The following is a 20,358-nucleotide window of genomic DNA, read 5'->3' on the forward strand; positions in this document are numbered from 1 at the left end:
TCAACACTCCATCCAGTCGTAATTTTTTAGCCGTTAGGTCGGAGAAGTTTAACACCCCAAAATTCCAGCTTTGATGAGTAGCTACGTGTTATATTCCCCAGTATCTCAATACCTCCATGGTCGATAGAGACCAATTCCACCCAGTCATCGACGAGGTAAAGCTTGGCAGATACTAACCGCTACTGATCCGTATTTCATATGTCTATATCCTTTGCAATTTGGTCCCTATGATATTCATATTCATCACTAGCTGCCAGTCTCTTCCCGATAGTTCTTTCTGGGTCAATTTCATCCACTTTAAGATCAACATTTCCAATGTTCCAGTCTTCCTCAGCGTCTCATCAATAGCCGAACGTTTAGAAATTTCAGACTCAAGCTGCAATATCTTTCCTTGATGGAGATTCCTTGGTGCATTTTTCATCTTCGTCAGTTGTTCTCTCCGATCTTTCATAGCTGGGAACCAGCGATATCCGCTGCCTTTTGATTGAAGCTTTTCCGGTTGCTCGCGGAGATCTTGCTCTTGTGGGGCGCCGTTCATAGCCAGCCTCTCGCTGTAGTAATTGGTAAAAACACGACGAGGCTCAAGTTTTGGTCTTGTAATGAGACCCTTTCCGGAGTCATTCTTTCGGTCCGAGTTTATTGATTCCAGAGGATTGGAAGGCTTTTCCCCTTCAATGCTTGATTGCCTCCCCTTTTGAGAGGGAGAAGGGTTCCTTGACTCGTGGACAAACTTGTTGGAGCCACTGCGCACGTCGCTATCATCAGAATATGGCCTGCGTCGCTTGGCTGCGGCTCCCGCTTCTGGTAGTACCTCATCTGGTTGCCTATGCCTCGATGCGTACGGCCCAAGTGGTGGGAGAGCTGGACCAGGAGCGGCATTCATAAGCAGGCTAAGATATGAGAGGGGTAGGTACTGCAGTGGAGATGGTGACCCCGATAGATGGTGTTAATATATAGTGATAAAAAGCCTTATCAACAGCTATTGGAAAAATAATAAAATAAAATAAAACCGTGGTTGCTGAGATATCAGTGTAGAATATATCGCATTTACTATGGTGTTTTGGAGTGTCCAGCTCGCATGTGAAATACGTTATCCCTTCTGCTAACAAAGAGGTCATATCACTATTGTCAACAGATCTTCAACGTTTATCTGCGTCAAGCTTATATATGTAGCAGCATTAAATAGTCCCTCTTCCACTCCCCCAGTGCTCTCTTACAAGTTTCAAGGTCATAGCCCTAACTTGGAGACCATAGTGCGATATAATAATTACTTAGCAGTAATCTTTTCAGACACTGGCTGTTTATAAAAAAAAAAATGGTCCGAAACCATAATAAATAGAATTCTTGCCTCGATCAAAAACAATAAAAGTTCGAACACTTCGAAAAAGTAAAAAAAGAGAATCGTCAGCTGTAGGATTCGAACCTACGCCCGCGAACGGAATTGATAACGAGAGGTTCTACAGACTACTTAAAGTCCTGACATGAACCGCAAGTTCGAGTCAATCGCCTTAACCACTCGGCCAAACTGACCATAGATGATAAAATATTTCGCAGTTGTGAGCTCATGAGCAAAAGGACAATTGGAAACTAAAGCTATACATGTTTCCCTTCGCTATTTACTCACCACTTATCGGATTTCAATATATGATTAGAATTAACAACAATTTGGAACCTAGTATTGATTTAATATGAGTTATCAACTAAGCTAGGTATAATGGAAGGTAGGAAAAAGTGCAGCATGTGTGGAGATGGGGAATGTGCAGAGGTCCAGTCAGATGAGGTGGTTTCGAAGTTATATCTTTAACTAGCATGTTAGTCAGTCAAGGAGTGGCAAAGAAGTAACTTATAATTTTACCCGAGGGTCGAACTTGGACTGAAATATTAGAAGTATTCTGCTCTTTGACCAATCATAATCGAGTCAAGCTCTAGGACCAGAGGTCAGGTGACTTATTGTCACCTGACTGTATCCGGGTCCACTTGACTGCCCTTCCGACCAGCACTCTTAGGAGATTACGGCAAATAGAGGAAAGGTCAAAAAATAAATCGTCAGCTAGAGGATTCGAACCTCTGCCCGCGAACGGAATTGATTTCTAGTCAATCGCCTTAACCACTCGGCCAAACTGACAATAGGCTACGGATTTTTCGAAGGATTGCCATCAGGAGGGGTCTCTCACTAAACTGATGGCAAGTGGCAGATAGCTTGCGTTAAGTCAACGAGCAAGGCACTTTCGAAGCTAGTAAAATCTAAACCCCATCTAAAAATGTATTGGTCATGCTTACAATACGTGTGGCATATTGTGTTATCCTCTATTTTACCTTTCATGATGTTATACGAATTCCTGACGACAAGAGAAGATCGGCATTGATATAACAGTAGCTTTGGGGATAGTGATAATGACAGTAGGCGACATATCTATCCTGTGCCTCTTATCCCTTCGATGAATCCTTAAAGAATCGCTTGCTAACTTTTTGATTCGAGAAGAAACTACATAGATGTCACTGTCATCTTAATCTCCTGGCTAATTATCATAGTGCAATATATATATGCGCTAGTTGTTTACGACCAGAGCTAGTTGGATCCTAAGACCAGTATTCATATGTTTGCGGGTAACTTTTGGGGCCTTTAGCCTAATAGGATGGTTTTGCTGGTGTGCGATGTATGTGCAACTTGGGGCATAAGATAAACGGACATCTAGAGATAGCTAGGCTTATAGTCTCACTCAATCTAATGGCGCTATGGTGACATATATGTGTTTGAATTTGATAGATGGTGGTCGATTGGGCCGCTTGCTTGTGGGAGCCGCATGTATGCAGGTTGTTGTTACGGCTTTTTATCTCGCTGTAAAGAAGCTTCAACTGTGACATATTGTTAGCCAATGGTCATCTTCTTACGTTCTATGTAGCAGTTGTATAGATTGTTTACATATGAGGTTGGGAAACATTAGGTATTAAAAATGGGCCAAAACACTTCCATCGTCCGCCTAGAGATATATATCTCGAATAGGTCCCATTAGGTTTGATCCCAGAAAACCACTAGCGGAGACAATGACGATTCACAACGAATAAACTCGTGAATAGCTCCACAGTGATAATGAGCCTTTCTGAAATTGTACCGTAGAAGCCAACAGCATCACAAGTGATCGACACATCCAGCTGGTAAAACACAAGCATATAAATATATATTTCCGCCCATAGCGAACTGAAAACAAAACATAGAGGGGTTCAATTTCGAAAGCAGATGGAATGATTATCTCATGTCAACTACATTATTTAGACTCCCCCATCTGTCCCCGGAATATTAGAGCGCTTGCCAACCATCCTAGGACTAGGAACTCCACAACTTTATACCGCAAGATTATTTCACACCAAAACACATCGAAATCTTGAAAATTACTAGGGAGAAAATGTGCCCCTAGAATGGGTTCGAAATTATAGCAGGAAATACGCGGGCCATACACAGGGGTCAAAGAAAGAGACCAACACGCCCAGAACTTCGCATTGGATATTAATTAATACGCTGTGAAATATAAGCTTGCCAGTTTAGCTAAACAGATAGAATAATCCCATCCCCGTAGGAAATTGTAGTATAGGGTGTCGTATCAGCCGACAGATTTAACTTGGTTTGATGTTTGCAATGTCGAACACCGAAGATCATCAACCTGTAGGAAATAGAGTCTGCTGCTGATGGCAAATATTTCCCAAATCTACAATCCTTTGTCAGTTTGGCCGAGTGGTTAAGGCGATTGACTAGAAATCAATTCCGTTCGCGGGCAGAGGTTCGAATCCTCTAGCTGACGACTTTTTTTGTGACTTTATTGCCACAATATATTATTTCCCGCGTATCTATTGGAAACGAGTAAAATGGCAACTTAAAAGTCTAATCTAACATGTAAGGCAGGCGTACGGACATTCTGTGTTTTCCACCTACCCCCATCAAAATGTCCGTTACACCACTGTCCCAATTTTCGGGACCTTTTACGCCCTTTATCGTGCCGTCTTTTGAGATTGTTTTTAAGTCACTCCTTTCTCTATATCATGCTAAATTCTAAAATCGACGGTCTTGATTTATTGGTTTTCTTCCGTCGCGACGGTGTGTACAAACTGGCTGATACATACCTACCTAGGTGTAACTTGCCGCGGGCACTACTTACAGGCGGGCCTATATTCCTTGTGTACGTATAGCTTATAATGGAGGGCTCGAGATTGTTTTTCTACGGATAATTGCCAGAGTTCGCCCGTTCGCGAGATTTAGTGCCATAACGTATTGAAAAAGCCCTCTACGAGGCAAAATGATAGCTCGAGATATAGCGAGAAGTTGTATATAGACTGGTGTAAATTCGGGACATACCTTGGACAGAGATATGGTCAAGCTTCCTGGTACAGATTTTGGTGTAAAGCGAGTCCGCCTTAACTGGAACCTGACGGAGCTTATGGCTCTCCCTTAATAGGCGTGGACTCGAAGAATGGTTGAGATGACTGATTTGGGTTGATAACGACCCCAGGACATATTGCCAGACTACAGAACCCATAATAACTCTGCGTTTGCGAGCGTGGGTGTCAGGGAGAAAAAGCTACTCCCACAAAATTCCATTGCCTCATGATCTGGATACGAGGCACTGCACGTATTCTCAACACCAACCTCTGTACCAGCCAAAGATTGCCATTCGATACATAAGTGCTCATTGGTTCGCGGGATAATATGTAATCTACCTATGTTAGGCTGCGTAACAATCAGAAGAAGAACTTACCTCTATTTTCCTATGTATTATAGAGGGTAGCAAATGATCTAACTTATACATTCATACTAACATAGGAAACAGAAGTGAGTTGCCGCTACACGAAGCTAGCAACATCTCTATTCAGCGATGAATAAAAGCCCGATGTCGCACCAAGGAACGTAAACCACCATAAGCTCACTATAGCTCGAATTGCTCCTCAATCCCATGCTTCTGACGTTTGTCTAGCTACATTAAATGCTCTAGTGAGGAGGGAATATAGAGCAATTACACACAGACACCACGCAATACCTACCTCTCGTCCTCGGGATAAGGTAGTTAAATGAGGTTTTTTTGCAGGGGTGGAGTACATCATAAAGAATCGGCTGCATAATTTTGCATAACTCGGAAGTAAACTTCAATTGTTAATATCAACAACAAATGATGGTTATATCAAGAAGGAGCTTGTATTTAAATTCGACTGTTTGTGCAATATGATCGGGCTTGTTATGTAGTCAAAAATGAGATTGCTTACCTCATAATGTCAGTTTGGCCGAGTGGTTAAGGCGATTGACTCGAATTTGCGGTTCACGTCAGGACTTTAAGTAGTCTGTAGGACCTCTCGCTATCAATTCCGTTCGCGGGCGTAGGTTCGAATCCTACAGCTGACGATCTTTTTTTCGTCTTCCCCAAAGTTTTTTATGTCTAGTAACACGAAGTATCTATCATAGAACAACTGCTGTTACGATCCTCTCGCTTACTTCCCCCTCCTCCCTTTCTGTTTGCTTTAGCCAAATGCATTTTTCGTGAAAAAACTCGCACATGATTCGGTTACAGCGGTTCCCTTGGCCAAAAACCTTGATATCTTAAAAGCCCATGACTCGCGAGATCTGCCCACAATAACATTTCATAGGGCCACCACGTGGGCATAGAATGCGAGATGCTATGTTACTGTAGTTCGCAGGTGGCAAAGGGAATTGGAAATTGGACCATTTCCCGCCCATCGGAACCAACAGTGACATGACGCCAAGCGCGGGCTGTGCTCTGTCCGAGATGCCCAGACTTCCAAGCATCTCGGCACTGCACTGAACCCAGGTCAAGCTCTATACACGTTCAATCAGAGTTCTTCAGCTCGAAACGTGCTCCTTCAATTCAAATGACTGGCCCAACAGAGACCCAGGCACACTGTCATCGCCGGAAACTGAGCTACGACCGCTCTTGGCGTCCGCTCTCAAGGCTTGGCGCCAGCATCCGCTGGAGTTCTTTGATCGGCGAGAGCAACCCATGAAATTTCGGACTCAGCCAATGATTGTTCAGGATATGGTGCACGTTTTCGAGGAGGTCTATGGGATGGGTTGAGGTCCTGTATCAGCGTTTTCCTCAATATGGACCTGGCCAAGGTCAGAAGAGCCTTTCTTTCAAAGCCGCACTTGGCAATAGCCGTGGCATGACTGTGCCGCTCGTATAAGGGCAGCACGGAGTGCACAGAGATACCGTTGTATCCCAGTTCCCAACTTCCTCCATTTGTTGCTTGGTCAATCAAGTTCCATTATCACCATGGCACCCATAGCAACCGCCAAGTATGACTGGATCCTCGCCTTGACCTCGATTGCCTTCGTCTTCAGTGCCTTCGGTAACGGTGCCAACGATGTCGCCAATTCATACGCAACCTCCGTCGCAGCCCGGACACTTAACATGGCCACGGCTGGTGTCCTGGCTGCCTGTACCGAGTTCATTGGTGCAGTAGCCATGGGATCCCGAGTCTCATCTACCATCAAGAACGGAATCATCGACATCAAAAGATTTGAAGGAAAGCCTGGTGCCCTCATGCTGGCTATGGGGTGCGCAGAGATCGGAAGTGCCTCATGGTTGATGCTTGCCACTGGATTGGGCTGGCCTGTTTCGACAACGCAGACCATTGTCGGTGCTCTTATTGGTGTTGGATTTGCCTCGCAGGCTGACATCACCTGGGAATGGAAGAGTGGTAGTGTCTCCCAGATTGCTGCATCTTGGGGAATTGCACCTCTCATCGCGGCTGGATTTTCGGCCATCATCTTTGGTATCCTCAAGTACAGTGTGCTTGAGCGAAAGGATTCCTTCAAGTGGGCGATGCGCCTGATTCCATTCTATTTGGCCTTCACCGGTGCAATTCTCGCCCTCTTCATCACCATCGAAGCCCCCTCGGCGCCCTCATTGGAAGAGTTCGGTGCTGGCAAGATCGTCGGCATCATCCTCGGAGTCTTCTTCGGCTGTCTCCTCTTTGCCTATGTGTTCTTCATGCCATACTTCAAGCGCCGCCTCATCCAGAACGATAGTCGCATCAAATTCTATCACATCCCGCTTGGTCCGTTGTTGCTCCGGGAGAACCCACCTCTTTACTTCCCTGGCAAGGGTGAAGGCGTCGTGATCAACTACTATGAAGACGCCTACGGCGAAGTGCACGCAGGCCAGATGGACGCTGCAAAGCACAACACCACAACCGACGCAAGCTCAGTCCTGGCCTCACCCGAAATCACAGCGAAGACCAAACCTGAAATCCCAGCCGAAGATGAAGAAAAGAACATGGATTCTGTCAACTCAACACCCCAAATCAAGCCCCGAAAGAAGCACATCGGACCCACCGAGCGATTCATCGACCCAGTTCGCGACCTCTCCTGGGTAAACCCTCTCAAGGCCTGGGGATACATCAAATGGATTCTGCTGCAGGGTGTGACACGCGATGTGGTCACGCATGACTCGGCACACCTGCGTGCAATCCACGCCCGCGCAAACCGTTACGACGACCGCGTCGAGCACCTGTGGACATACTGCCAAGTTGTATCGGCGATGATGATGTCGATTGCGCACGGATCGAACGATGTTGCCAATGCCGTTGGACCCTGGGCTGCCACATACAGCACATTCCACGCCGGTGTTGTTGAGACTAAGGCCCCGACACCAGTCTGGTTCCTCGTCGTTGCGGGTCTGCTACTCGGTCTCGGTTTCTGGTTCTACGGATACCATATTGTGCGTGCGTTGGGCAACAAGATCACTCAGATGTCGCCAACTCGTGGATTCAGTGTTGAGCTTGGAGCGGCTATTACTGTGCTTTTGGCTTCGAGACTTGGGTTGCCCGTCTCGACCACGCAGTGCTTGACTGGTTCTGCGATGGGCGTGGCTCTCATGAACTATGATCTTGGTGCTGTTAACTGGAGACAGCTTGGCTTCATCTTTGGTGGTTGGGTCTTGACTCTGCCCTGTGCTGGGTTGGTTTCTGGGTTGTTATGTCTCATGGCACTGAATGCTCCTCATCTGTAAATATAGATCGTCGGTTTCTGTTGAGCCGATTAATTGTCGAGTTCTCTTTTGTATATAGCATTGGTTGTAATTGTCGATACCATGCACAAGCTTCTCGAAACCGAAAGCATGTTTCAATTCTATCTAAGTAAATACGAAAATGTTAAAAGGGAATTATCGCTGGGGATGTCCAATTAATGCATGCTGCCCACGGTTAATTAATCGAACAACGGGTATCCTGCTAAAACCAAAACAGAGTGTGATCCTCTACTTGGTGCGCTTGTAGATCTTGGCGAGGAAAGACTCGAAGACCTCCTTCTTCAGACCCTTGGACTCATCCACGGCGGCGATCTTCTCACGGATCTCACCAACAACCTTCTCCTCGTACTCCTTATAGACAGCCTCGAGGCCGAGCTCGTTGAAGACAGCCTTGACCTTGAGCTCCTCGGCCCGGTCCTTGCGACCATAGCTGGCGTCAAGGACCTTGCGCTGCTCGGGGGTGCAGCGCTGGATAGCCTGGTTGACAAGCCACGAGCACTTGTTGTCCTGGATATCAGTACCGACCTTTCCAATGAAGGCCGGGTCACCGAAGTTGTCAAGGTAGTCGTCCTGGATCTGGAAGTATTGACCCAGGGGGATGAGGATGTCCTCGGCCTGCTTGAGGGTTTCGGGGGTAGCGAGTTCAAGGTAGATAAGGGCCAGAGCAACAGGCAGGTAGAAGCTGTAGTAGGCGGTCTTGTAGGTGACGATGAACATGTACTTCTCCATGGAAAAGTTGTCGAGGTTGACGTTGTCCTCGGGGGCGGTGATCAGATCACACAGCTGACCGAGTTCAGTCTGCCAGGTGGTCTCATGGAAGAGCTCAACGAGGTCAATGTAGGCGGGGTGAGAGCGGAAGCGTTGCTTCAGGATCATGTAGATACCCGACTCCAACATGAAGGCGTCGTTGATGGCAATCAGACCAACCTTCTCCTGGCGGTACCAGCAGGGCTGGCCACGGCGGGTGATGGAGCTATCCATAATATCGTCGCTGACAAGGAAGAAGGCCTGGAGCAACTCGGTCATCCAGCCGAGGATGCTGAGATGCTCGAATTGCTCATCGCTCAGGGGCTGCTTGAGGAGAGCCAGACCGGTGTCGGGGACCGAGAGGCCACGGTTCAGCTTGCCACCAGGAACGTTGGCATTGAGGGACTATAGTATTTGAGGGAACATGTCAGTCATTCAATAGGACAATAAAGATCAAGAATGGGGCGCTCACGTTCTCGAACCACTCGAGGGCGTTGGCGGGGAGGTTGTAGCGCTTCGCATGGGCGAGGATGTCCTGGGCCAAGGAAGGGAAGATGGCCTCGAAGTCGGCACGCTTGGTAGTTTGAGCCATTGTGACTAGTATGTGTAGTTCAAGACGTCAATGTAGTACAAAGGAAATACCAAAAAACACTCCGATCAATTCCCCGCGGAGAGGGGTGGTGGTGTTTGTGAGGGTTTGCACTGTTTGCCGTGTTTGTTCGTATCGCGTTGTTTCTCCAGGCGCAACGACTTGGATTCTTTAAGCTCAATACACTATCTTCGTGATTTTCAGCTCCGTCATATTAATCATCGGCCCGGGACTGTCTAATAATTGTTTGCAATTTCCTTGCCGGTGGATTGCTTTGTCCGAATCCACGCGCCTGAAGCACAAAGCCTTTATTTACACGATCTACTGATGATCCAATTGCAGTGATTTTTCGGCTTCATATGATCAAATGATGATATCAAATTACGAGGAAACGCCTTGATTAATCCAGAGCTCTGGTCGCCCATAGAGCTACAGATCGAAATACGCCTCGAAACACCTCCACCTACTTACACTGGAGATACAAAACATGGAAGAACCAACGGACGATGCCATCCAAGAGCTTAGGTGGCAACTGGAAAGCGCAGCAATAAAATGCTCAGAGCGTTGTCTCTATCAATCGGCAAAATGGTATGAGTGGTAGGCTCTATGCGAGAAGCCCAGAGAAACTAATGAGATTCACCTAGGGCCGCCGAAATGCTCGATTCTCTCCGGAGTCTACATCATGAAGACACCGATATCGAATCGCCCATGGACATCAATGAACTTGCACCACCGCCTCCCAACCCTTACCTACCCGTGCGGGACATAGCAGAAGCTAGCCTTGAAGCGCAAGAGTCCTACAAATACCTTCTGGCCAAATCCTACTTCGACACTCGCGAATATGACCGCTGTGCGGCCGTGTTCCTTCCTCCAACGACCCCACCTGTTCCTTTGTCGGTCACCTCACCCAACTCTAAATCCAGACAACAACGGGCCTCAAACAAGGGCAAGGATAAGACAACGCCATTCCAAGGCTCGAAGGCTCAAACGCACCAGAATCCGTATCCCAGACTCAGCCAAAAATCACTATTTCTCGCCCTGTATGCCAAATATCTAGCTGGAGAGAAGCGAAGAGAGGAGGAAACAGAGATGGTCCTAGGTCCAGCAGACGGTGGGATGGCGGCCAATCGGGAATTGCCAGGCCTAGCGCGAGGGCTAGATGGGTGGTTGAAGGATCGAAGCGCACAAGGCTTGGAAGATCAAGGTCAAGGATGGTTGGAGTATCTATACGCCGTTGTTCTGTTGAAAGGACGCAATGAGGAGCTAGCAAAGAAATGGCTTCTCCGCTGTGTGCATCAGAACCCATACCACTGGGGCGCTTGGCAGGAATTGAACGATCTTCTGGCTAGCACAGAGGATGTAAGTTTTCCTATCGAACTATGCATCTTCTTGGTACTGACATTAATGTCAGTTGAAACAAATACTTGGCTTGCTCCCGCAGAATGTCATGAGCATCATATTTTACGTTTACTGCAGCCAGGAGCTGTACCAGGATACGGATGAGACTTACAGAGCCTTGACCGAACTGGAGTCTACGTTCCCGGAGAGTGCATTCTTAAAAACACAGCGCGCATTACTCTGTTATCATTCAAGAGGTAACCCCCTGACTTCCCAGATTGTCATTCAGCGTCTTTTTCCTGACACGATACAACCAGACTTTGAGGAGGCATCCAAAATATTTGAAGGCATCCTGGCAACATCACCCCACCGCCTAGACAGCCTCGATCACTATTCAAACATTCTTTACGTGATGGACCATCGACCTCAACTTGCCTTCGTTGCTCAGGTCGCAACCGCTACGGACAAATTCCGTCCCGAAACCTGCTGTGTTGTCGGAAACTACTACTCTTTGAAATCTGAGCACGAGAAGGCAGTAATGTACTTCAGACGTGCACTCACCCTTGACCGCAACTTCTTGTCTGCCTGGACCCTTATGGGCCATGAATACATTGAGATGAAAAATACGCACACGGCCATTGAATCGTACCGTCGTGCTGTCGACGTCAACCGCAAAGACTACCGTGCCTGGTACGGTCTTGGACAGGCCTACGAAGTCTTGGACATGTCATTCTACGCCTTGTTCTACTATCAACGCGCGGCTGCACTACGTCCATACGATCCAAAGATGTGGCAGGCAGTGGGCTCTTGCTATGCGAAAATGGGCCGGATAGAACAAAGTATCCAAGCCCTCAAGCGCGCACTGGTGGCTGGATCATCTCACACAGATGATGGCGGCAACGCTACAAACTTTGGTCCTGGATCTCGGAAAATTCTCGACCCAGAAACCCTTCATCAAATCGCAACATTGTACGAGCGACTTGGCGATGAGGACGAAGCCGCCGCGTACATGGAACTCACTCTGCAACAAGAGTCTGGTGCTCCTCCTGGCGAGGAGAATAGCGACGAAGAAGATTCCTCGTCTTCCTCGGAACGGACCACTCATAGCGATGCCGAGATTGAGCATTCAGAGGACGAAGATGTTGATACCTCGCGGAGACGCCGCCAGAATCGCAAGGCCCGTGCCAAGACCGAGTCGTACGGTATCCAAAATGATGACTCGATCAACAGTGAGTCGTGGCACGGTACTGGCGTCACTGCAACCACTTCCAAAGCAAGGCTGTGGTTGGCACAGTTCGCATCAAGGAATGGTGACCTAGACCGTGCAGACCAACTGGCGAGCGAGTTATGTCAGGATGGTATCGAGGTGGAGGAGGCCAAGGCGTTGATGAGAGATGTGCGGGCGAGAAGAGAAGACGCAGGCTAGTTTTATTGCTTGTTTGAGATATCCTCCATTGTGAATCGCATAAAGTCTCTTATTAGTATCCATAAATAACATCTATGATTCTATGCACCAACCTATATCTTGCGAGAGCGAGGCCAATGATAGGAGAATGTATAGATATGCATAGTCTGTATTCTTATACACACAATGGTAGTATCAAAAAGCTTGAACGCCATAAAGCCATTCAATAAATTTGTGCTATCTACCATATATAGTTTAGTCTCAAGTTTGATATGGCTGCCTTACTTGTTCTTTGTCCTGGGCACGGTGTTTTTTATGCGGACATAGCTTTTCACGGTCATATATAGAGGGATCAACGAAAAACCAATTCTATGGCAGACAGCGCTAGCGGCGAAATGTTTAATAAACATAAGGAATTTAGAAGAAGAAAAAAAAAAGAATGCAGTTGTGAAACAAAAAGAGAATCAACACAAAAAAGAATCGTCAGCTAGAGGATTCGAACCTCTGCCCGCGAACGGAATTGATTTCTAGTCAATCGCCTTAACCACTCGGCCAAACTGACGTCAGATGTAAGTCTGACAAGTCTATCTTATATCAGATCGATTCCAGTATACATGAGTTATAATATCGATTTTCTACCGTATTTTCAGTCACATCTATTTTATTACTAGACAATATAAATCAATAATTATTTTTCAGGTCTTAGGACTGGAGAAAACTGGGGGCGAAGCAAAAAAAAGAAAAGGAGACAAAAAATAAAGCGTCAGCTAGAGGATTCGAACCTCTGCCCGCGAACGGAATTGATTTCTAGTCAATCGCCTTAACCACTCGGCCAAACTGACAGTTAATATTTGAAATTTGGCAAAGTTGACTACAACAGCGGCAAGCCAAAATTACAGGATTAAATCGCTTACACCGTCGGGAACACATATCGATATGGGTTTGATTTTGTTCCCACAACGATTGATGCTGTTATTATATTTGGTGCTCGCTAGCAGCACTTAATTCTCAGGAAGCACCTATATCCGTGAATAGCGTGGCATATTTTAGAAACGCGTCTTTCAGTATCGTAAGAATGGATTCGGGCAATTCATATTCTATCACAATATATGGTACTAAGAAAACTTGTACAATGCACTGATCAGGAGCCCAGAGGTATTTACTATAGAGCTATACTTACCCCTCAATCTCTGGCACTTCGACTATACAAAGAGAGAAAAAGAAGAGCATGTAAAGCTAAGTCAGATGACCCACAAAAATCATCAAGGCATCTGAAACCAGAATTGTATATAGTGACCCCTAACAAAGGAGTAAGAAATATGATAAAGGAGCAAAAAAGGAATCGTCAGCTAGAGGATTCGAACCTCTGCCCGCGAACGGAATTGATTTCTAGCTGTAAAGTACGTTAGTGAGAGGTCTTTGACTCATAATTGAGGTGGAACGTACTCAATCGCCTTAACCACTCGGCCAAACTGACTTCTGATTGGCTATTTGAATGGTTGGTAGCCATTATGTTTCAGAGACAGCACAGTGGGCAACACGAGACTAATGAATGGTTCGTTTAGGCCGTCAAATTACATAGATTTTAATTTTACATTTAGTCAATTTCTACAAGAGTTCTCTCATGTTATTTCCCTGCTTTCTGGCAAAGAATATTCCAAATCAACTCACAATAGAGACATACGTAGCATAGGCTGTCCGGGTGGATAGAGATATTTGGCAAATATGCAATTGAGATACTCTGGTAATATACGACTGTGATAGCCATTCAGACAACTCACATCTTGTATCTCTCTTCCATACTACCAAAGTTTAAGAGAAAAAAAGGTTGAATTCCACAGACTGCTCTGACATTGGCTTGTCGATTTCAAAAACTTTATCGTTTACAGCATGAACCCTCCAGATGAAGTCCGCAAACTTGTTTTTTGCATGTTAACATTGCAATAGTCGAACTGAAGATTTTCACGGCTTGTCCGGGTTATCATTGATCGCCAATGGTCACCTTCATCCATACTAGCGCTTACGTATATCTCCACTCGATTGCCAAAGCCAGTTTACGCGGACGACACGCAACACCCATTAGGGATGTGATAACTTCTTTTCTGACAGTAGCCTCTCAAACAAGTTACCTGATAGGAAATAACATGCAAAAGTAAAAACAACAGCAACAACGACAATTACCCTTCGGCCCCTATACACATCATCAATTCAATATAGCCGGCGCAAGCTGTCGCGGCCCGGCTCCACAGATGGAGAACACCTACAACGCCAAGATGTAGCCATTATAAGCATCAAAATCAGACAAGCTAAGTCCGGGGACGCGCAGCCTTACCTCTAGTCCCACTGAAGAAAATAGAATGCCACTATTATCCAGCAACATGAAGTTTTTTTCTCATCCCACACTTAGCAACCAAATATGCTACCCCAGCACGCTATACTTATACACTCTGTATCGTTATCACTCTTCTTACCATTCACAAACGCGGATGTAAAGCCCTACTACCGATCCACTAGCTATGACCGCAGCTACTACGGCGCATGGCCCCAACAGAGCTACCACTCTTCATCACTTTCCGGTCCAATCCTGAATTACTGGCATCGCAGTCGAGCCTGTGAAGATGGGAGATATACACTCATTGCACCGCGTGGAGATTCAGTCAGACACAAAGGACCGATGATACTAGATCAGAATGGAGATCTGGTTTGGTTTAAGGAGTACGGGACGACGTATAATTTGAATATTCACACTTTTCGAGGGGAAGACTATCTCACGTTCTGGACTGGGAATGATGGGGTTCGTGGACATGGTAATGGGGTTTATTACATGGTGGGTGAAATGCATGGTCCACCAAGCATGTCTGCTAACTTGATAATTACTAGCTCAATTCCCGCTACGAAGAAACATACAAAGTCCGCGGTGTCAACGGCCTTCCTGCAGATCTGCATGAGTTTAACATAACACCTGATGAGACGGCTGTTTTTGCCGTATATGAAACTCGGCCCGCGGACCTGCGTGTTGTCGGCGGACCTGAGAATGGGTGGATTTTCGACGGTGTCTTCCAAGAAGTCGACATTGAGACGAACGAGCTTCTCTTTCAATGGCGCGCATCCGAACATTTTAACCTCAACGACGGTTACCGCGGAACTGAAGGCAATGGAAATTCAGAGGATGCGCCGTGGGACTTTTTCCATATCAACAGCATCGACAAGGATGCCCGAGGCAATTTCCTAATTTCTTCACGGTATATGAGCTGCCTCACTTATATCGATGGAAAGACCGGCGGTATAATCTGGAGACTTGGTGGGACGCAAAATTCCTTCACCGATTTATCAGATGGAGCAGCGACGAATATCAGTTGGCAGCATCATGCTCGGTTCCAGGAGGAAGATGCAGATGCAGACCCTGAGTCAGAAGATTACCCGAAACGTGCAATTACTATTTTTGACAACTCGTCTCGAGGCAAAGGTGCGCCCGAGAATAGAAGCCGTGGATTGTTCGTCGATATCGATGAGAAAGAGCTCACCGCGAGTGTCAGACATGAGTACTGGAATCCACTCCAGATTAGTAGCCAGTCACAAGGCTCAGTTCAGGTCCTCGACAACGGCAACGTGCTAGTTGGATATGGATTCGACGCGGCGTGGACAGAGTTCTCCGTGGATGGGGAAGTGCTATGTAATGTCCATTTCGGACCTTCCGGCGGCTTCGGTGATGGGAATATAATCTCATACCGCGTTTTCAAACATCAATGGGTTGGAAGACCGACCTCATCTCCCGATGCGGCGTTTGCAGAGACATATGTTGCAGTCAGCTGGAATGGAGCCACGGAGGTGAAGAGTTGGGTTTTGGAGGGGGCTGTTGATACAAGGAACGGAACTAATGGGAAAGGGTTCAATGACTGGAAAATACAACACCCAGAGCATCTTGATGATTTTGTGTTCGTCTCTGCTGTTCCCAAGTCTGGGTTTGAAACTGTTGTTCCTGTTCCTTCGGATATGCCATATCGAACCCTGCGCGTTGTTGCGCTGGGAGATGAAGGGAAATTCTTGGGCGTCACTGCTTCTGTGGAGTGGAAACCAGAGGAGTTTAACAAGGAGATCTTGATTGTTCATGGTGATGAAGATGATCTTATGGGTGAGTCTGGCATTGGGGACTTTTGGATGTTTGTGCTTGGGTTCATGTCTGCTGCGTTTGTTATGTTATGCGCATGGCTCCTTAAGGCTCATATTCGTAACGGTTTACTTGTACAACTCTTTAGAAAAAGCCCCGACAAAGAGGCTGAGTATGAGGAGTGGATGTCCCTCAGTTCTAAGGAGCTGAATGTACTGGACGAGTTGAGTGATTTGGAAACCGGGGACCAGCCTGAGTCCCATCTCTTGAAAGAAGAGGACAAGCATGGCATACCGTGATCCTTGACATCAATTTAATTCGTACTTATATCCACATTATACCAGGTTTCGAGGCTTAGGATTGTATTTTGATTCATCAATCTGACATTCAGAACTTCCAACAAACCCCTGTTATGCAATGCAATGCAACCAAAACCCAGCCAAGCTGGATATCGCTAGGGAAAAAAAAAGCAATCAAAGGCACTTTTCAAGCTGGACTGCTAAGCCGTAGCAGCTGTTCCCTCAATGCCGCCTACAATGGTCTGTGCAAAGCCCTCAAACCGAGGATAAGACCAGCAGTCCCGGTATCGTTCAACGAGGGGCCGATCATCAGGCTCAGCAGTGTCTTGCGGTTGAGCGTTTTGCGCTTCGATCTGGTCTTCATCATCACTATCCCCAGCCTCCATCTTCCCCTCGACCAGCTCCCCAAATTTCACGTCAATCGGCACACTGCCCATGAACGGAATCTTGAGCTCCTGAGCCATAACCTGTCCACCACCACTGGAGAATAAATTACTCACCTCCCCACAGCACGGACAAGCATAGCCAGACATATTCTCAATAACCCCAAGAACGGGAATATTAGTCTTAACACAGAAATTAGCCTCCTTGCGCACATCAGAAGTAGCAACAGCCTGCGGCGTTGTAACAAGCACCGCGCCAGCTAAACGAGGTAATCCAGCCTGCGCAGCCGTCGCCGCATCCGTTGTAGAGAGGGAGAGCAACTGCTCCGCGAGCGCAATGTGTTCGTCACTCGTTCCGGGTGGCGTATCGATAAGCAGGTAATCAGTCGGCCCCCAGAAGACATCCGACAAGAACTGGCGAATCATAGCTGTTTTCTTGGGTCCGCGCCAGATGACAGCATCGCCGCGGTCGCGAAGTAGAAAGCCGAGGGACATGCAGCGGAGGGACCCGCGCTGGGTCTGTGTTGACTCTGAGGCATCGTTTGCAGGCTCTGCAGCATGTACTGGGACTGGGAGCCAGCCGCCTGGTGCTTGTGTGATTTTGGCATCTTCCAGGCCGACGAGGCGTGGCATTGAGGGTCCTGTTAGGTCGATATCGAGGATTCCGACGGATTTGCCTTGGAGGGATAGCGCGAGGGCTAGTTGGAGGGTAACAGAGGACTTGCCCACGCCTCCTTTGCCGGAGAGGACCTGATATTAGACATGCTTGTCAGCTGTGTCCTGTAGATGCGCGTTCGTGATCTCGGTTGCGGTGGTTTGTTATCGATAAGCCTAGAGGGTGGCATTCTTGCCCCTCGACAGATCGCACAGTAGAATGAAAGTCACACTCACCAGCACAACATTTTTGACACCAGTCAGAGGCATTATGCAGTTAATGTACAACTGAGAGAAGAAGTGAAAGTGCAAAGGAAATCCGAGGTGGGGAGCCGACCTCGGGGTGCGCTTATCAATCGCATTCTGACTAAAGATTCTATGGAAATCCTGGATGCCCTCACAGCTACAGAAAGGGTTGATTTGCCACTTATTTGTATTGGAGCTTGACTGTGGCCAAGTCATCTAGCTATTATGCTTTCCTGTGTATCAGATATGTCATAAAACGTTTACCCATGTGTCCCATTTCCCTGGTATCCGCTTTCAAAACCACTCCGACAAAGGAAAGTCTCGGGATGTTGATGGCGCTCACTGCCATTTCTGGACGACAACACCTCCGCGCTTGAACTCGGGCATGTCTCCGAGGACGACCTCCCGATCCTTCAGCTCTGTGCTGGGGAAAGTAGTCATCAAAACCCATGCGCGGTTTGCGGCGCTGGGTGAAGAGGCGGTAACAAATGAGTAGACGTCGCCAATAGTGGCGGTGGTGTTGAACCGAGATGACAACCTCGTACCATCTCCCAGGCGAATTTGTAGGGTAACGGTAGGTTGCGACTCGTCCACAGTGGGTTTGGCGGGCTCCTGGGCAGATGCTTCAGGCGTAGAAGAAGAAGGGGTGGGGGCTTGGCTTCGGATGCCAGGCGTCGGGCTTCCAAGGCGCTGTCCCGCACCGGAAAATGGCTTATATTGGGGCTTGGGCTTGATGTATTTCTCTTCGTGCTGTTTGAGTTCCACATCAACCTCCTGGCCAGGCTCAACATTCATGATGGAGAGAGGAGCGCGGCCCTGGCGGATGCCATCGAGGATCTCTGCGTTCCGGGGATCGTCCGATCGGAACAGTTCACCGTCATCAACTGAGAATCCATCGGCCCAGAAGTGAAGGGTGCGTTGGACACGCTGGGCACGCCGTGGAGCAGGGGCAGATGGGTTTTCAATCACCCGGCTCGGTGCATCGTCGCCACCAAGCGTGCGGGCGGTGCCAGTAAAATGTGATTCCCTCGGCTCGGGGTCGTCAGAAGGAGGAGGTTGCGCCCTGTTTATAGAACCGTGAATGTCAACATCATCCTTCCAAACACAGGAACCCTAAATGACTTACCTGCGGGCCTTTTCGAGGATCTTCTTCTTCAAGTCGTCAGGGTTCTGAACGGCCAATCCAGACTTCTCACCTCCCGCAAAGAAATCCTGATCATTGTCATCATCGTCATCTGAAGAATCGGCAGCTGCTCCCTGAGAAAAGTCTCCTAAAGTTGCAAATTTCTTTTTCGGAGCAGCGCTTCGGGCGGATGACGAAGACTCCGCGGCGGCAGAAGATGAAGCTGGTGCAGCACTTCCACCAAGAGTTCTCCCTCCAGGAGCTCCAGATCTACTCTCTGCACCCAGTTGTTGAGCGCCACCGGTGTTAGTGTCTTGCATTGCCTCGTCCTGCTCCGCGAAGAACTCCGTCACGGCGGCTTCCATGTCCCATCCGTTGGCAGTGAGATATTCCTGAGCCTAAAGTATCACGCGCCGATGTTAGCAAAGTGATAACTAGCATAGAGCGGACACACATCTTACCTCTGAGGGTTGGGTTCCTGTCATAGCACAGAATTGAGACACGACCTCATCGTGCTCTGCGGGGTTGCCCTCCATTTTTGAGCTTTATGGGTCTGTTTTGCTGGCGAATTTGGTAGAAAGAAGTGACGACAAGGTCAAGGAGAGAAGAAAAAGAGCTTCTTTAAAGTACGTAGAAGGAAAATCAGATGTTGAGAGTGTCGACGTCGAATTAGAAGACAGACCTAAACACTGGCTGACCAATTGAGAGTGACGTACCTGCCCGGCGCTAGGAATGTTCCGTCCCGCGATTATCGCCTGAGGCTTAACAATTATTGATGCCTCAGGCGGGAATATACAACTCACGTTTGGGCAATTTCGAATGTGTTATGCTATTTAGTGGTAGGAATAGAAATTATTTAAGTGTATAGACAAATACGTCTTTGATCTCCGATGAAATATCTATCGGAGTTTACATCAAAAAGTGTCAAGGTTAACACAGCATAGAACGAGCCCTAACTGAGATCGAAAATGTACATTCAGCCCCTAGATGGACAAAATTTCGAAGACCGTCTGAAGCAGGAAGCAAAGTCCTCTTCTCTTAAACTGAAGTTTTTTGATAGGTTTTGATAACTGATACGTTTTTGAGCAAAAGCGAAGGTCTTGTGACGGAAGGGAATAGATGTAGCTCAAAGACCAAAAAAAAAAAAAAGGGGGGGGGGACGGAGATCAAAGGGTGCTCAAAGCTCTATTGAATACTATGGACGTACATAATCTAGGTTTGGGATAAAATTGCGCTTCTAGCTAGGGCTGAACAAAGACTCGCTAGACAATATCATGGGCTTCGGATTTGGTGAAAGGAATATTTTGATATTGGTACCTTTCATGAACGCCACGGAAACTCAATTCCTAGCCTAATCCTAGTTGTAAGTCTAGGTCTTTGATATGTCCCGATTTGATTACCTCGAGAACCAACATGAAAGAGAAACGTACCAAGTC

The 20,358-nt window shown here is 47.3% G+C and overlaps 7 protein-coding genes across 7 annotated transcripts; 3 read left to right on the forward strand and 4 right to left on the reverse strand.

Moving 5' to 3' along the window:
* Positions 1–6,272: 6,272 nt before the first annotated feature.
* PENARI_c002G06294 (inorganic phosphate transporter) lies at positions 6,273–8,012 on the forward strand (the record flags this gene model as incomplete). Its single annotated transcript, XM_022627564.1, has 1 exon — positions 6,273–8,012. The coding sequence occupies one exon, from the start codon at positions 6,273–6,275 to the stop codon at positions 8,010–8,012; it is 1,740 nt and encodes a 579-aa protein (XP_022492310.1).
* Positions 8,013–8,258: 246 nt separating this feature from the next.
* erg20 (bifunctional (2E,6E)-farnesyl diphosphate synthase/dimethylallyltranstransferase) lies at positions 8,259–9,369 on the reverse strand (the record flags this gene model as incomplete). Its single annotated transcript, XM_022627885.1, has 2 exons — positions 8,259–9,182; positions 9,250–9,369. The coding sequence occupies 2 exons, from the start codon at positions 9,367–9,369 to the stop codon at positions 8,259–8,261; spliced, it is 1,044 nt and encodes a 347-aa protein (XP_022492729.1).
* Positions 9,370–9,853: 484 nt separating this feature from the next.
* On the forward strand, positions 9,854–12,130 carry PENARI_c002G05422 (anaphase promoting complex subunit CDC23; the record flags this gene model as incomplete). The annotated part of the gene is made up of 3 exons (XM_022627516.1): positions 9,854–9,954; positions 10,011–10,725; positions 10,778–12,130. The coding sequence occupies 3 exons, from the start codon at positions 9,854–9,856 to the stop codon at positions 12,128–12,130; spliced, it is 2,169 nt and encodes a 722-aa protein (XP_022492279.1).
* A 1,328-nt stretch (positions 12,131–13,458) lies between these two features.
* PENARI_c002G03969 (uncharacterized protein) lies at positions 13,459–13,619 on the reverse strand (the record flags this gene model as incomplete). The annotated part of the gene is made up of 2 exons (XM_022627410.1): positions 13,459–13,502; positions 13,556–13,619. 2 exons carry the CDS (start codon positions 13,617–13,619, stop codon positions 13,459–13,461), a joined length of 108 nt encoding a protein of 35 aa, XP_022492384.1.
* A 1,279-nt stretch (positions 13,620–14,898) lies between these two features.
* On the forward strand, positions 14,899–16,516 carry PENARI_c002G07620 (arylsulfotransferase family protein; the record flags this gene model as incomplete). Its single annotated transcript, XM_022627657.1, has 2 exons — positions 14,899–14,916; positions 14,990–16,516. 2 exons carry the CDS (start codon positions 14,899–14,901, stop codon positions 16,514–16,516), a joined length of 1,545 nt encoding a protein of 514 aa, XP_022492666.1.
* Positions 16,517–16,716: 200 nt separating this feature from the next.
* PENARI_c002G12248 (Mrp/NBP35 family ATP-binding protein) lies at positions 16,717–17,823 on the reverse strand (the record flags this gene model as incomplete). The annotated part of the gene is made up of 2 exons (XM_022627980.1): positions 16,717–17,649; positions 17,791–17,823. The coding sequence occupies 2 exons, from the start codon at positions 17,821–17,823 to the stop codon at positions 16,717–16,719; spliced, it is 966 nt and encodes a 321-aa protein (XP_022492738.1).
* A 315-nt stretch (positions 17,824–18,138) lies between these two features.
* On the reverse strand, positions 18,139–19,458 carry PENARI_c002G05316 (protein phosphatase regulator SHP1; the record flags this gene model as incomplete). The annotated part of the gene is made up of 3 exons (XM_022627503.1): positions 18,139–18,862; positions 18,926–19,320; positions 19,384–19,458. 3 exons carry the CDS (start codon positions 19,456–19,458, stop codon positions 18,139–18,141), a joined length of 1,194 nt encoding a protein of 397 aa, XP_022492151.1.
* Positions 19,459–20,358: the final 900 nt, after the last annotated feature.

This window comes from Penicillium arizonense (genome assembly GCF_001773325.1).
Source record: "Penicillium arizonense strain CBS 141311 chromosome Unknown PENARI_contig002, whole genome shotgun sequence".
NCBI lineage: Eukaryota > Fungi > Ascomycota > Eurotiomycetes > Eurotiales > Aspergillaceae > Penicillium > Penicillium arizonense.